This window comes from Caloenas nicobarica, chromosome 11, assembly GCF_036013445.1.
Source record: "Caloenas nicobarica isolate bCalNic1 chromosome 11, bCalNic1.hap1, whole genome shotgun sequence".
In the NCBI taxonomy this organism is placed as follows: Eukaryota; Metazoa; Chordata; class Aves; order Columbiformes; family Columbidae; genus Caloenas; species Caloenas nicobarica.
The window spans coordinates 6,220,642-6,235,666 of NC_088255.1; the positions used below are offsets into that span (position 1 = coordinate 6,220,642).

General features: G+C 42.6%; 1 protein-coding gene across 1 annotated transcript in view; it reads right to left on the reverse strand.

The window, feature by feature from the left end:
- Positions 1-8,496, reverse strand: part of STIMATE (STIM activating enhancer) — a 33,609-nt gene extending 25,113 nt beyond the window's left edge. The window contains exon 1 of the mRNA XM_065642463.1: positions 8,239-8,496. Within this exon, the coding sequence (XP_065498535.1) occupies positions 8,239-8,413 (175 nt within the window). The 5' untranslated portion in view covers positions 8,414-8,496. The remainder of the gene's footprint in view (positions 1-8,238) is intronic.
- Positions 8,497-15,025: the final 6,529 nt, after the last annotated feature.

Here is a 15,025-nt window from a genome sequence, read left to right on the forward strand (position 1 = left end):
GCTTTCCTAATGTTACTAGTATGACAACACATATCAATGAACTTTAAGTCATTCAAGTTGGTTGTTTTAAACCAGCTCTTGGGAACTGACAGAACTGTCAAAGCACAGCTATAAACTCACTCATCACTCCTTAAAATATTAATTAAGCCATTAACTGTAGCAGTTTCAAAAGCAGAAAGCAAACCCAAAAAAGTAAGTTCCAAAAAGAATGTGAAAGAAAAACCGTGTTTCCATTTGTAGAAATGATAAACAGCAAATATATTAAATCAAAGAGGCCAAAGGTAGATGTACACTCTATGCTTAGAGTCCATTTAAATTCTGAATAGCTTTGCTTACCAGATTCATACTTCCTAGGCTGGTGAAACTATTGGGGCATTGAATAGTAAGCAAGACACATTTCACATAACACCAACTGCTTTAAAAAGAAGAAAAAAAAATACACAACCTGCTTTGATACATTCTTTTTACACAGATCAAATATCATGAAAGAAGAGTCAGCAGCCAATTACACAGACTTCTTTGATATAACATATCTAACAACTACGTTTAAAACTTACTGCATAAGTTATATTTCTGAAACCTAGACAAGCTTATATTTGGTCTGCCAGCAACATTTAACATATTAAGGTTTGTGTGGGATACATTTTGCTGTGATCAAATCTTCAAGAATGCAAAGCATTTCCTACCAGCAGGCATGAGAAAGACAACCTGATTTTTCATTTCATCAGCAAAACCCACACAGACAAGACCTTATTAAATACCAGTTTAAGAATGTAAACTTCATTAACCATGAAATTAATATCACTGTAGAACACAAAAATGCACATTGTGTATTTGTGCAAATCAGCTCCTTACAAATTTAATTATAAAACACTAGTCAAGATCACATTCATTATGCAGTTTACAGTTAAACAACAGTCTAGCTAACAGTCCAGAAGTTAGTTCTAATTAAACACAGCTTCAGAGTTTCTGGATAATTTATCATTTTTATAGTTTCCAAAAGTCAATATAAGTTACCCTTTCTCCTAAACATTTCATAATGTGAATGACATGCGTAATTATACTTAGAACAATCTTATTATCTGGAGCATAATTATATCCAGCAATCAGCTGAGCAATAAGAAAATGTAATACGTTCTAAGCCAACAAGACAGAGAAGGGCATCAGACAACTGTTAATGAAAAGAGCAATTTACTTGCAGATTACAGATTATTTGCCTAAACTGATACCTTATCCTTTTTCCCTTAACTTTCATTGGCATGGCATTTCAAGAATAGTTGCTTCATCTAGTGACACTAAAATAATAATTACCTGAACAGTAGTAGGATATTAGGTCACCCAATAAAGTCTATATTCAACAAAGAATCAGGCATCTTGCAAGCAGTTTTAATCAAATAAACAAGGAAATGTAGTTTAAGCAGGACTAAACATTATGAAAACATGTTTCTCTGATGGTCAGTAAATTCAGAGATACATACTTAACTATGCTATAAAACAAGATTAGTCTTCTGTTTTCAATATAGGAAACAATTCCAAAATTGTTATTCCTAAATTAGTTTCAGGTTATTTACTTCACCTAAATGACCAGCTGAGCTGTTCCCAATACTATTATACTTACTTTTATACAACATGTTTGTCAGCAAGATTTGTCTTTTTCTGCAGAGCTCAAAATGGCTAGAATTTACTCCAACTCCGTATTTTATATATTAAAGAGTACTACAGTATCAGCACAGTAAAATAAAGTGGTTTACTTAGCTAATTTACCCATGTGGCTGCATTTTTTTTTCCTGCTATGCTCCTTGTGCATCTCTCTTTTTTGTCTCAAACGCAAATAAGGATGTCTCAGAGACACTGAAAAGACTGATGATTTATTTAAAACAAGAAACAGCCATGTAACAGAGATGCAAGCGATACTTCACCATCTGGGGATAACAAAACACTTGATCATTGTAAGGTATAATTTACTTGGCCGTGACCAAAATGACCTGACAAGGCTTTTCTGAGGCCAGGAGCCACAAGCAGACACTTAACCTGCAGAATAAGGCTTGTTCTCTACTATAGCCCACTATGATACTGATCATTACTAATTACCATGGATTGGACCTGAAGGAACAAGAGGTTAAAACACCCTCCTTCTACTCGCATCACCCCATCCTGTTTCCTCCTTGGCCTCCAGCCAGCCAGCCAGTCAGCCAAACCTGCAGACTGACTGTCAAATAATATTATTTGCTTTACATAGACAACACCAAACCAAACCCCACCTCCGAGGACAGGGGTGCTGCCCAGCCGGGCAGCTGCTGGAGCGCTTGCCCGGAGCTGTCCAGGGTGCTCCCCGGGGCCACCCCACCGCGGGCTGTCCCATGACAAAGCACTATTTCCAGGTTCTGGATTTATTGCAACTCCTTTTTAAAAATTTACTCTCTGCTCCTACCCCAGATCTTGTCTTTCAATGCAGTTCAGTAGCATATCTTCCTAGTCTTCCTTTACCTTAAGAGGGACTCATTCCCATCGCTGTGGTGCCAGAAAGTGGTCCTTAAAGTCATTTCAGACTGCATAATATACCAGGCAATCCCCAAATACACACTGGAATACAAGCTCTGCATATATTTGGCAACTCACCAGGGGCTTGCACTGGCAAAGAGTTCTAGGAAAAATAATTAAGTGCATTTCACAAAGTGTGATCCACTGTGTAAGTACAATACTGTCCATATTTTCCTAAATATGAAATGTCCTATTTGTGATTTAAAACTTCTATAGGAGGCAAGTTTTAAAATCAGCCACATGAATACATACAAGGATGGGATATTATCAAGTCAGCATAGTATCAAATCTTTTAAAATAATGCCTTTATTAATAAAACACTACCTTGCTAGTAGGCCACTGCCCTGCATCTTAGGAAATCACCATGTAGAATAACCTTGTTACTGGGAAGCCTATATTTCACTGCCGATGTTATGAGGTATCAAAGCCAACTCCCCACCACTTTTACATTTTTAAAATCTGCTCAAGCAGAAAGAAAATTGCTACAGAAAACAACTGAAAATCACATGCTTTTGTTCCTTTGTATCTAATAGTTTTCTTTAAGATGACTTTTTTTTTTTTTAAGGCTACTGGAATTACTTTTAAGCCATTCTTAAGTCCCTGCTCTCCAGAACATTATCCCTCATAATAATACTCCCTTATCTTGATGAAAATATGAAATCATTCCTCTGAAAAGCATATTGTTGCTAAGCATTTTGAATTCTACTAAACTACCTACTAAGACAGCTCATTATATGAAGAAGCATTCATCTTCCTTGCATGGCTTATCAGGTGGGAAAACCTTGCTGTAAACTGACATTAAGGATACAGTTTTTAAGGTCCTTCTTTTAAGGCACCATAAGCAAAGTGATGCCTTTTTTTTTTCCCAGCTGTGACCCTCAAGAAACCCTCAACAGCAAACCCACGCACTCAGTTATTCACCACATCTGTACCAAATAATTTCACTCTTGTTAACAGAGCAGTTTCTACCCTTCCCAATCTCAGTGCAGACACAAATTGTAATAAAGCCATAAAAAGACAACAGACCCGCACACTCTGGTCTCCTTTACAGCATATATTTATTTTCCTCACAGATGGACACAAATCTTTTACCTGCAGAGGACCAAATGACTCTTCTATTTAAATAATTCTTCAGTGTAACTCACATCTAATTTCTCAGCCATTCCTAGGTATCCCAAAGCAAACATAGCCACAGTTTGATAAGGTGCCAATGTCCTGACAAACAAGCCTAGTAAATAAACTACATATTCAAGATGAAGTACTTGAAACAGTTTGTGTCAGACAGGGTAAAGGGATGGGCAATGGGGTTTTTTCCACATTTTCCGTTCTGCAGGTTTGGCCAATAAAAATGGTATGATTTATAACTACATCTACATTGTACACGTGTGAGAATACTGTGCGAACACCACTCTCTAATAATTCATTACCAACAAAAGCCTAACCAGAGAATGCTCAGAGGGTGCTTGCGATTACAGACAAACACATAATATTATACAAAAATATTTAAAGCCAGCTTTGTGGCATTAGTAAAAAAAAAAAAAAATTAAATTGCACACACACCAAAACACCACAAAAATGCCAAAACAAAACAAAACAAACAGAAAACCCAAACAAAAACTAAAACAACAAACCCCCAAAACAGAACAAAAAACACCTACGAAGTAAAGCTGCCATTTTACATCAAAATCCCCATGAAATAAGATACAAGCATTATACCAGCAAACTTTGAAAAAAATATCTTTGCCTTACTAACCTGAGGCATCTCTCCCATCAAGGGAAACCCATTAAGACTTCCTGTTATGAAGTGACTTGGCTTAAATAAACTTTGGTGGAAAATAACGCATACTTAGGCAGGAGGGACAAGAAGAGAATTAAGCAATAGACTTCAAAAACACAGGCTAACAGACTTGAGAAGTGGCCAGAACCAAAAACGGCTGCCATTCCAAGCAGACTTGCCAAAAGGAAGTAGTTTTTCATCAGTAAGCTCCCTTCAACAGGTAGTTAGGCCCATGGTTAGGAGAGAAGCACCTGAAGTTGTCTCATCTGACTTTAATATGAATTTTGATGCACTGGAACACCTGTAGTGAAGAGTGAAAGTGTTTCAATACACCTTTAGCTTCACAGAGGAGGACTGAACTCTGAGCAGCGAAGGTTAATTCACAGTGACTAAATAACACACTGGGGCACTCAGATAGTATTAGGTACATTCACTTCTGATTCAGATATCAGAAAAAGGTCGCACTTCTCTAGCGCATAAACGCTTTACACGAAGAGCAGAAAGATGAGATTTGAAATCAGAGTGATGAAGCAGTGGATTTGGGAGGCCTTAAACAACATACAGCAACAAAAACAAATGCAGACTTCTGCTCTTTGGTTAAGGGGATTAGGGAAACTCCTGTATAAAGTTAGGATACATGATAACTAGCTAAAGCATCTTCTACAATAAAAAGATTAGGGGGTTATGACAGGTTGGATGTTTCAATCCGGAAATCACTCATTTAGAAGGCTACCATGAGGTAAAAGAGTAACTTAAACTGTTCTTCATTCCATGTGTGACAGAACAAGGGAAGAACTACAAAAAACAGGAAACTTCAGATTTAATCTCAAATGATCGTTTTGTCAGCTCAACATGAGAAATTCTCTGTTCCTGTCATGTCTTGATTGTGACAATTCAGTAGTGATGGCACACAGCAGGTAGGCTGATAATGTAATTGGGGTAAAAACTTTTCTTTGAAGTATTAGAAAATAGTCGCAGCAATGCAGTTTCCGTGCTGCCTGTCAGAATCATCACGTCTTCAACAAATTAAAAACCTGACACCTAACCACATTTTAGCCCTTAAAATATAAAGTTTAGCTGATGTCATCAGCAGGTCAGTCGACAACATAACTTTGCAGCAATTGATAGGTGCACACACAAGGAAGTGGTAAACTGAAGTGTCAGATCTTAAACAATTTTGCATTAAGAACAGTCCTTCGGTCATTTGTAGATGAGCACATACCCATGAGGCACAGAAAAGGTCCTCCTCATCTTACAGCTAGTTACAATGATCAGAAAAAAAAAAAAAGTTCCATTGAACGCAAGCATGATCAGATTTATCTAGAAAAGAGCAAGTCTCAGTCTTTGATTTAGCCACTTACCAAAAATTCTTACTCTTTACCTGTCCAATCCAGTAGTTTTCAAAGGAAACAGCCTCTGTGCGTAAAAAGCAATTGTACAATGTATCACTGTTGCTATTACTTTTGTTTCTTTTTCTACCCAGAGTTCTGCACGATAATTACAAGCGAAGTATTGAAGTATCACCTTCAAGTGCTCCCTTTCAAAAAAAAAAAAAAAAAAAAAGGCAGGTAACTTGCCCTGTATAAGATGTGTCCCAAAGAGATACCCACCCGACCTGAGAGCGGAGCCAGTTCCCCAGCAGTCCCTGCCTGCAGCCACTGGCTTCTCCCGCAGCGCTACCCACTCTGCTTTGCCGGACGGCCAGAGGACCAGAGCACGGAAATACTCTGACTTAAAAATAACCACATCTCCCTGTTTATTTTCCTTGCTGTATCGGTTCTGTGATCCAGCTTCAGAAGTTGTGTCATCTCTCCTGCCACAGCAGCTCAGGGACAGGAACAACTGTGTTGGTGCCAAGGGACGGCTGAGGAGAGGTCACGCTCTCCCTCCCGTTCTCAGCCACAAGTTCCTGCTTCTCTGTCACAGCAGATCTGCCACATGGATCACGAGAAGTCCTACTTGTTGAGGCAACTTTTAAAGGTTTTGGAACAACATACCAGATGTTTTCATTATGATATAAAAGGGATTGAAACACTCAGAGAAAACTCACAGACAGGACAGAACCACTCCTTCCAGCGCAGCACTTAACTAAGAGAGAACTGCTATTTTACTGGTGTAACTGGTCCACTTGCTGGGGCCACCTTCTCCTCCTGCTAGGGGAGAGACCCAAAATAAAGTGGAAGAGAACATGGTTATCGAAACTGGGACAAGCATACTATCCTTCTGTTTTTAAATGTAAGCAATTGCAAGAATGACAAGTTGCTACTTTTTTGCTCTTATCACCTTTGGAAACAGATTCCTTTTCTCACCAGTACCATTTCAAGGACTGGCTGCCTTCCTTTCTCTCCCTTCTTCCACAATTACAAGCACTTCATTGACAGTATCCTTCTAATAGCTCATGGTTTAAAAAATATCTAACCAAAGTCAGGAAGGGCAGCTAATGACCAGGCTTTTATTTTCCTAGTACGTACTTTTTGTATTCACTTTTTCTTGTCTTCACTGAGTATTGCAGTGTTACTGTAAAAGGCATAAAGATAAGTGATACCATTTCCAGAAAAAAAAGATACCATCCTGACAAATAACATCTGCAGTTTTTCATCATTTGATGCACAATCCCCAAGAATTGTCTGTTTGTATCTCCTCATTCTAAAAACAACAATGCATACACATCATCTCCTTAAAGAGAGGTACTTTTGTCTGGAAACTACTAAAACTTCTAATTACTCAGGATGCTCTGACTGACCACGTTACAGCAGTGACTACTGTTGTCACTCAGTAACATAACGATGACTGCTACATGCTTAGTTTTTACAAGAGCAATGCAATTGTTCACCATGACTGAAGCACTAAGTTATGCAAATATAGCATGTTAGCAAACTTCTGACTTAACCGTAATAGTATGATGCTAGTATGAACGTGCAATTCTAATGTAAACAAGATCTTAGTCTTCAGATCAGTCAATTTGTAAAATACTTGTAGCTGATGCTCCCTTTTCCCTCCCCTGCATTTTGTTAAGAGCAACTTCATCGTTGGCTGAGTAACGGCACTGGGCTTCTATGCTCCTCAACCAAAAGGACGCGAAGCACAGTATGGGACAGAGAGAAAACTCTACCAGAGCTGTTCCAGGTTTTTGTGATTCCCTCAGAGCAGGCAGGGTTGGAGACCCTACAGCCTCCAGCCTTTTACCAAACTCAAACGCGCACCGTAACAAGTTACTGCTCATCAACAGAGCTGCTGCGAAGAGCCACATGAGCTCACTGCTGGCTCCAACCCCAAGGTGTAGTACCTGCTCTAAGCACACGCAGCATAGTGCCCCGGTTTAAACAAGTGTGTGTGACTTTGCTATTGATAATATGACAAAGTATACCTGCAGTAAAACTGATACGGCCTAAACCTCTTCTGTATGTTCCAAACTCACCACGTCGTGCTGGTTGTATGCAAGTCAGGCTACATGCCCACCCCCAAAGTGATAAATTATATCAGCAAGTATCAGGAAAGCAAATTTCAAAAAGTGCATTTGCTTGAAGTACTTAAAACACAGTCTCAGAAACAACGCTGTTTAGCCCAAACGTGTGTCTTCAGAACCCAGCAGCCGTTCCCGGCCGGTGCCAACGCCCCAAACAGCCCTGCCAGGGCACAGACCCCGCGGGGCGCGGGGAACAGCGGAGCGGCCCCCCCCGGGCAGCCGGGCCGTGTCCCGCGGCCTCACCTCACGGCCCCGCTCCAGCTCACCCAGCACCAGCCCCGGCTGCGCTCCCTGACGCCGCCACGGCCCGGCCGGGAGCCCGGGACTGCACGGCGCTCCCCCCGGGCGGCCTCGGGTCGCGACAGCATTGGCCAAGCCCGAGCCCGCCCGGCGCTGCCAGGCCGCGCGGAGCCGGCGAGGCCCAGAGGCCGCGGCCCGCCCCCGCTTCACTCACGCATGAGGGTGCTGAAGGCCACGACGCCCAGGAGCCCCTGCAGGAAGATGCCGAAGCTGTCCATGAGAGCCCCGTTCTCGCAGCCGCGGTCTCCCGGCCCCGACGCCACCCCCCCGCCCGGCTGCGGGGGGCCCTCGGTGGGGCCGAGGCTGCCGTTGGGCGGCGGCGCCCCCATGGCGAGGCGAGGCCCGGCCAGCGCCCGCCTCAGCGGCGCATGGCGGCGGCGGCGGCGGCGACGTCGCGACCGGCGGGCGAGGCCGCGCCCCCCGCCCCGCTTCCTCCCCGAGCCGCCCGCCCCGCCGCGTCACCGGCCGCGCCGCTCTCCCATTGGCCGGGCCCGGTCCTGCCTGCGCCGGGACGGGGCGCTGGGGACGGCCGGGAGGCGTCCGGCTGTCTTCCGTGGGCGGCTCCCCGTCCGGGGAAAACCAACACAGACCCCAGAACGAGCACTCCCCTCAGAAGAGCGTTCCCGCCTCCGGCGCAACTTTGCGTGAGGAGAGCGGAGCTGGCGCGGGCTCCAGGCGCAGTAACTCCCCCAGTCCCCGCGCTGGGCCGAGCCGGCGGCCGGGCCGGGAGCTCCGAACGGCCTGGGCCTCCTTCACCAGCGGCTAATACAAAACGCGATTTGGCTCCAGCATCCAAAGGGATTCTGAGTTGCACTGTAGCCCTGACGGTCCAAACCCCAGGCAGAACCGCTGCATCCGAGGTTGTGATCGCCCAACAGCCGCAGCTCAGGCAAGTTTGACATCGAACTAGAAAGAAAAATATAGAAAAGTTTGTTCTTTTAAAAGGGCGACCAACGGCACAATGGATAAAACATAATACGTCAGCACTTCCATTCAGAAAATGCACCTGTTGAGCAGCAAGTCTGACTGGCCCATCACATCGTACCCTCTCAATCACCAGGCAGAGCTGCTCTCAGGTTCAGGTTCTCAGTGCGGGATCCACCGAGGTCATGTTGCATTGCAGTTTTTTCTTACTTTTCTTACTTCTTATTGAATTTCTTTAAATAATTAAAATCCCAGTCTAAATATGAATTCACTTATGAGTACAACCCAGAAAGTACAACATGTTTAAGTCTATCAGAAAACCAAGCAGAGCACATGAAGCAACAGTTGTTTAAATAACAACATTTTTTGCATTTATCTTACAAACCCACCTACATGACTGTACTTTCTGGCAGGCAATACCGAACAGTACTGGCACACAGCAGTGTTTTCTCTGATATTTAGGCTGTGCCACAGATGTACAGAAGTTGCAGCTAGAAAAAGAAGTGCTCTCGGTTCTTTGACTGATAGAGCACAACGCCCTGACCAGTGCCTGTGCGCCCCAAGTCAACACTCCTCTGTTTTGAGTTGCATCAAAATCAAGAGTTCAAGAATGCAAATAGAGTTCTCTAAAAGAAAGGGCAAGGACCAAAATAGGTTGCTTGTTCTCCCCCTTGCTCGCAGGGATCACGGCCATCAAGCACCGCACCTGAAACACAGGCCTGACCTATTTCTTTGTGACCCAGGAGTGGTTTTTCAGCTTCCATGGCTGCTGCTGAACATTCGATGTTCCACACATGTACCCTGACCTGGACACTTACGTTGGTTAAAGATTTACCCAATGTCTTTTATACACAAAACTTATGTTTCAGACATGAACCTGTAAAAATAACTTGAAGGGTTTATGCCTTGTTTTACTCCATATTCCATACATTAAATCATTTGGCCAAAAATACCTCTTCAAGGGTTTTCAGCTCCTTGTGACTCTGTAAGCCCTTCTGAAACCTGTGGCAGACAAGATGACGCTGCCTCCTGAGATGTGCAATTCACAAGCCTTCATATTTCTCGTGAGTAGACAGTGCTCTGTGGAGGCAAGTAAAAGGTTTACCTTAAATTCTACATATTTATAGATGTCTAAAGACAGCATTAAGCAAATCAGTTTCATCCCACTGCTATGCATTTTCTGCACCCAGTACAAAATCAGCTCAAGACAACTGAAGCGCAGCCAAGAAATAAGTGCCCGTTAAGGAGCACACAAGGACAATATGTTGGAACACCAAGTAAGGAAACAAGAACTTTGCAAAGCTGACCTGTTTCTGAAACATATTGTGGACCTTCAGGTTATTGAGAGAAAGTAAAGCCAGCTCTTTTTAAAATGTTGACTTGACGGGACAATGTAAACCTTTACAAAACCATCCAGAAGGAGCAGCAGCATCTGCAAGGTTTGCTTCGGGCCGTACCAGGCAGCTCTTTATGTTCAAAGAAAGCAGTAAAAGAAAACGACCCCAATTCATAGGTTCTGTCCCCAGCTCCCATTTGTTAGCTTCAGCATCCTGTGAAACACAAAATCTGTTACCTCAGCAGAAGGCTCAGAGACGTAGGATTCCTGCATTTGAGGGGACTCTATACAACCAATCTCTTAACACGAAGCCCGTGCAAGTGATATTCACGTGGTCTGCAGTTACCTTTTATGCAAGTAATGGAACATGCTCTACAGTTTTCCCCACAGTTTCGCAAGATGGAAAACTGCTCATGGTAAGCAGCAGTATTTATCATTATATTAACACCAAAGCCATCAGTAACAGTTTAAGTATCTTTTTTAATTTTCTTACAACCACTTAAAACTGTCATATGCCACAAACTTATGTACACTATTTACAGACAAAACAAGCAAAATATCCATCCAAAATATTTTTTAAAAAATCCTCTGATTAAATTGTAACACCTGCTCAAACAATGGTGGGACTTAATAGGCATATTTTCTTGTGCATGTTTCTCTTCCATGTAGTACTTCAGTCTCACTGCATATATATATATATATTTAAAAGTTAAAGAAAGATAAAACAACAAGCAGAAGGGACACAACACAATATGCATTTAAATCTTTGTTTAAGAACAAGCAGCTAATTAAAAAAGGCAAAATACAGGAAAAGTGCATCAGTTCCAATGAGTTAGTAGAAGAAAGAGGCCCACAGGTAGAGAGCGGGTACCCTTTAGGGTAGAGTCTCCTAGAAGACCTCTGATTGTCTATAAAGATTATTTAAAACTTATTTTAGACAGAAATTTAAAAAAAACCAAACAACAAAACAAAGACATGAAAGAGGAGAGGAGAAACATGACACCTCCAGATTTTTTTTTTCCCCACAAGGTTTCTTGGAAACTGGTGTTCAACAACTTCCAGAGTGGGCAAGAATTCATTTGTGCCCGGACCTCATTGTTCATTGACACAACTGGAGTGAGCCGTCCCCGGGTCCTGAGCAGAAGGCCTGTTCCTCCTGAACTGTGCAAGGCCAGAGGACATTCCCCGGGCTCTGTGCCCGTGGTTGTGCTAAGTCAGTTAGACCTACTGCCTCTGAACTTTGTCAGTGCAAGACCTCCTCGCTTCCATGGCTTAAAGCTGAGCCAAACACTGCTGGCTTTGCACCTAACAGAATAACTTTGTCTTCTCATCAAAATGTCCATCTGTATGTCTGGTGCATTTCAGAACAACAGCTGCGACCCTAAGGAAGCTAGAAATGTCCATGGAGACAAAGTGTCACTAACCTTAACTCATTTTTGCTGTATTTCATACAGATTATTATTATTATTATTTTAAAACACATACTAATAAAAGAGGCTGTTGTATCTGGTGTTCTCAAGTCCCGTTCTAGTCCTTTACCCAAAAGGCTGCCTCTGAAAACAAGGCTACGTGCATGTTTGGGGAAGGCTGGCAGCACCCTGCAGTGGGGGTTCAGTTCAGCACAACGTCCCTTTAAAACGGAGCCTTCAGCCAACACTTGAAGTCTCCAGACAGAGCCTGTGTCTTGTGCTTAGTTACTTTTAGATAATTTGAGCTCACAGTAGGCAGTAACCAGTCTGCCACTGTGTGATTGGTTAAAGAGCAGTTTTGTAGAGGATCATGGTATTTTTGGCTTTCTGGTAAGGCTATTTCATCTAGTAACTTCTCCTCTAACAACAGATTTGGTCCAAAGGTATCCAGTCTCCAATTTGAGCTTAGTAGTTTTGAAGCCTGTTCCATTACATTCAAAAAATTTCACAAGCCACTTTGCCTTTTGCTAACAACGTACCGAGTCTTTGTAGTTTGTACAGAAGAATGGAGTGCTCAGTCCAATCAACTGTAAATATATTTACAGTTCTGTGGACCTAGCAGCTAAATACTCCTTCCCTCCTTTAAAGCATCATTGGAATCAAGATCAAACGCTAGCAAATCCTAAAACAACAACAAAATACTGCTGAAAGTTGTGACAAGAGAAGGTAATCTTAACAACCACTCCCGACTGCGTATGTACTGTTTCCATTAATCCCAGGAGAGACTGCAAACACTCCTGAAATCTGCCTTTTATTTCATTCCTCAAAGAGCAACTTTCAGAAATGTTTAGCATTAGGAAAAAAAAGTAGTCTTCATTCACCAAGACCAGTGCTGTACCTCTCCTCTTCTGGAAGGATTGCTTTCAGTTTAGGACAGACTGCAAGCTGCTCGTGCTTTGGGGGATAATTCTACCACATTAACCTTCCATGACACTTTTGGAGGTCAAATACTTCTCTGTTATGGCCTCCTCGTGCTGGCACAGAAAGCACATTATCATAACTCACCAAAATCTTTCTGCCTCACAGGACTAAGCTTAGCACAGTACAGGTGCCACATGGAGGCACCACCAGGTTTTTAAAGCTACGATGTGCAAAACCAAGACTGTACAATGCATATGAAAATAAGACAAGCAAGAATACAAACCCTCAATGGGTCAACCAAGGGAAATTTCCTTTTACCATCCACATTGACAGTACGTGAGGCCCAATGGAGGGCTTGTTTTCTTGTACTGAAGACATTTGTGCAAGACACCACTGCCTTCTCCCAGACTCCAGCTTTGTCATATCTTATGGTGAATGGACGCGGTAGAGGACAGCACAAATCCCTGAAGCCTAAATTACTGCAGTCCCAGCAACTCCTGCTGGTGAAACATCGGTATCGCCCAAAGCCAAGGTTCAGTCATCGGCTACCCAAAATCCAGTTTTGAAGAACCAGAACAACTAAAGCAGCACATGAGCTGATTTCAAGTCATGTTGGAATATGATAAACAAATATAAGTGCAGTTGTGTCATCTGCCATGCACAGAGAAACTTGAAAAGGAGTCAGGTAGAAACACCATCCCTCAAGATAAAGCCCCAATTATCCCTTTTAAATCCAGCAGTAAAACAGAGTGCATTTTTTTTCCAGGAAACAGAGTGTACAGTACCCGTGTACAGCATAAAAACACTTCACAAATAATGAAAACATCCCTTTTGAAAATCTCAACAAAAAAAGATCCCATTGGGACCAGACTGTCAGTGCCTCCCAAAACAAGGCAGAAAAATCTAGCCTATAAAACATGCCAAAGGTGACCAGTAAGCATCCCACTAACCTCTGAAACTGCTGACTGCTTTGTTTACTGAGAAAAAGAAGTATGACATTTGTACTTAAAACCCTAGATGCTGTTTTAACAGATTCACTAAATTACCCTTTAGGCTCTGGTCTCTCCTGACAACTACTTGAAAAGACATCTACCTGTCCATGGGGAAAGGTGGACGCAACATCTCTTGGTTATGCTGGTCGATTCTGCTGGGCATCAGTGCAATAGAATTCTGGAAACCCTGAAGAATGACCAATATGATCCAAAAGCATCATCATCTAGCCCAGCAGTTCTCGGCTGGTCAAATTTCTCAAGATAAGATGCTGACAGCAAAGCAGCAATGTTCCTTTCAAAATTGTTTCCAGGCCTAATGGCTTATCACTGAGCTTGTCCTAAGGGAATGGAGTACAGGCAGATGTCTTAAGCACAACATGAAGAGCCAAAGTGTCAATTTTTTGGCCATGTATCTAGTGTGGGGAAGAAGGGGCACTTTGATTTCAATTTGTTTTCAGACTCTGCTTAGAACTTGGGAGAAAAAATTGTCCTAGCTACACACTGCCCTCCCTCCCTCAAGAATACTCAGCTAGTAAACTGTCTGACATCTACGTTTTGATTCTGGAATGGAAAAAAACCCTCATTTTAGCACTTTCATAAATAGCTTTGCCTTGACTAGGCAATTATTCTAAGGGGCAAAAGAAAGAAACCTCAGTTATTTCTCTTTGCTTACTCTAAAGTTTTCACTGGAGGTAGCTCGCCTCGTGCAAACTCAGCTCTGTGTTTACAGACAACCTCCCGGCTGCATCCTGCAGCTCACAGCATCAGAACGACCCATCACATCAGGCTTAAGAGACACTGGAATTGATCTGTTTGGGTAACCAGTGTTTATCAGAAACGAGCAAATGCATCTTTCCTGTACAAATTCCTGCAGTGAGCGCCTTCCTACCTCAAATGCCTTAGTATGCCAGGGGCTTCCTGCAAAAATGTATTTGAGCAGGAGATAAAGGACCAGGGCTGCACACAGAGCTCCTGCCTGTGCTCCTCCAAATACTTTGAGAACAGGCAGAGTGAATGAATGCGAGTCACCTGAAACCTAATGCTTATTTGATGCAGATCTTGAGCTTGATGCAAGTTTCCCACATCTTTAATGGAAAGTAAGGTAAGCCCTGTTAGTTGAAGTGTAAAGCACAGGTCTACAACAAGTGGCTGACTGGGTTTTATTGCCCTGGAAAATTAAAATCAGCAGTTCATCCTGCTGTGGGTCTACTGATGGAACTAGATGTCCCTCTGGTTCTTTTCCTTTAAAAAAAAGCACCCCCCCCCCCATTTTCATCAAGTCTGATCCTGAGCAGCTATAAATAGTTAAAAAGTCATGCTCATAAGATGTTTCCAGTATGCAAACACTGGCAGAGCTAA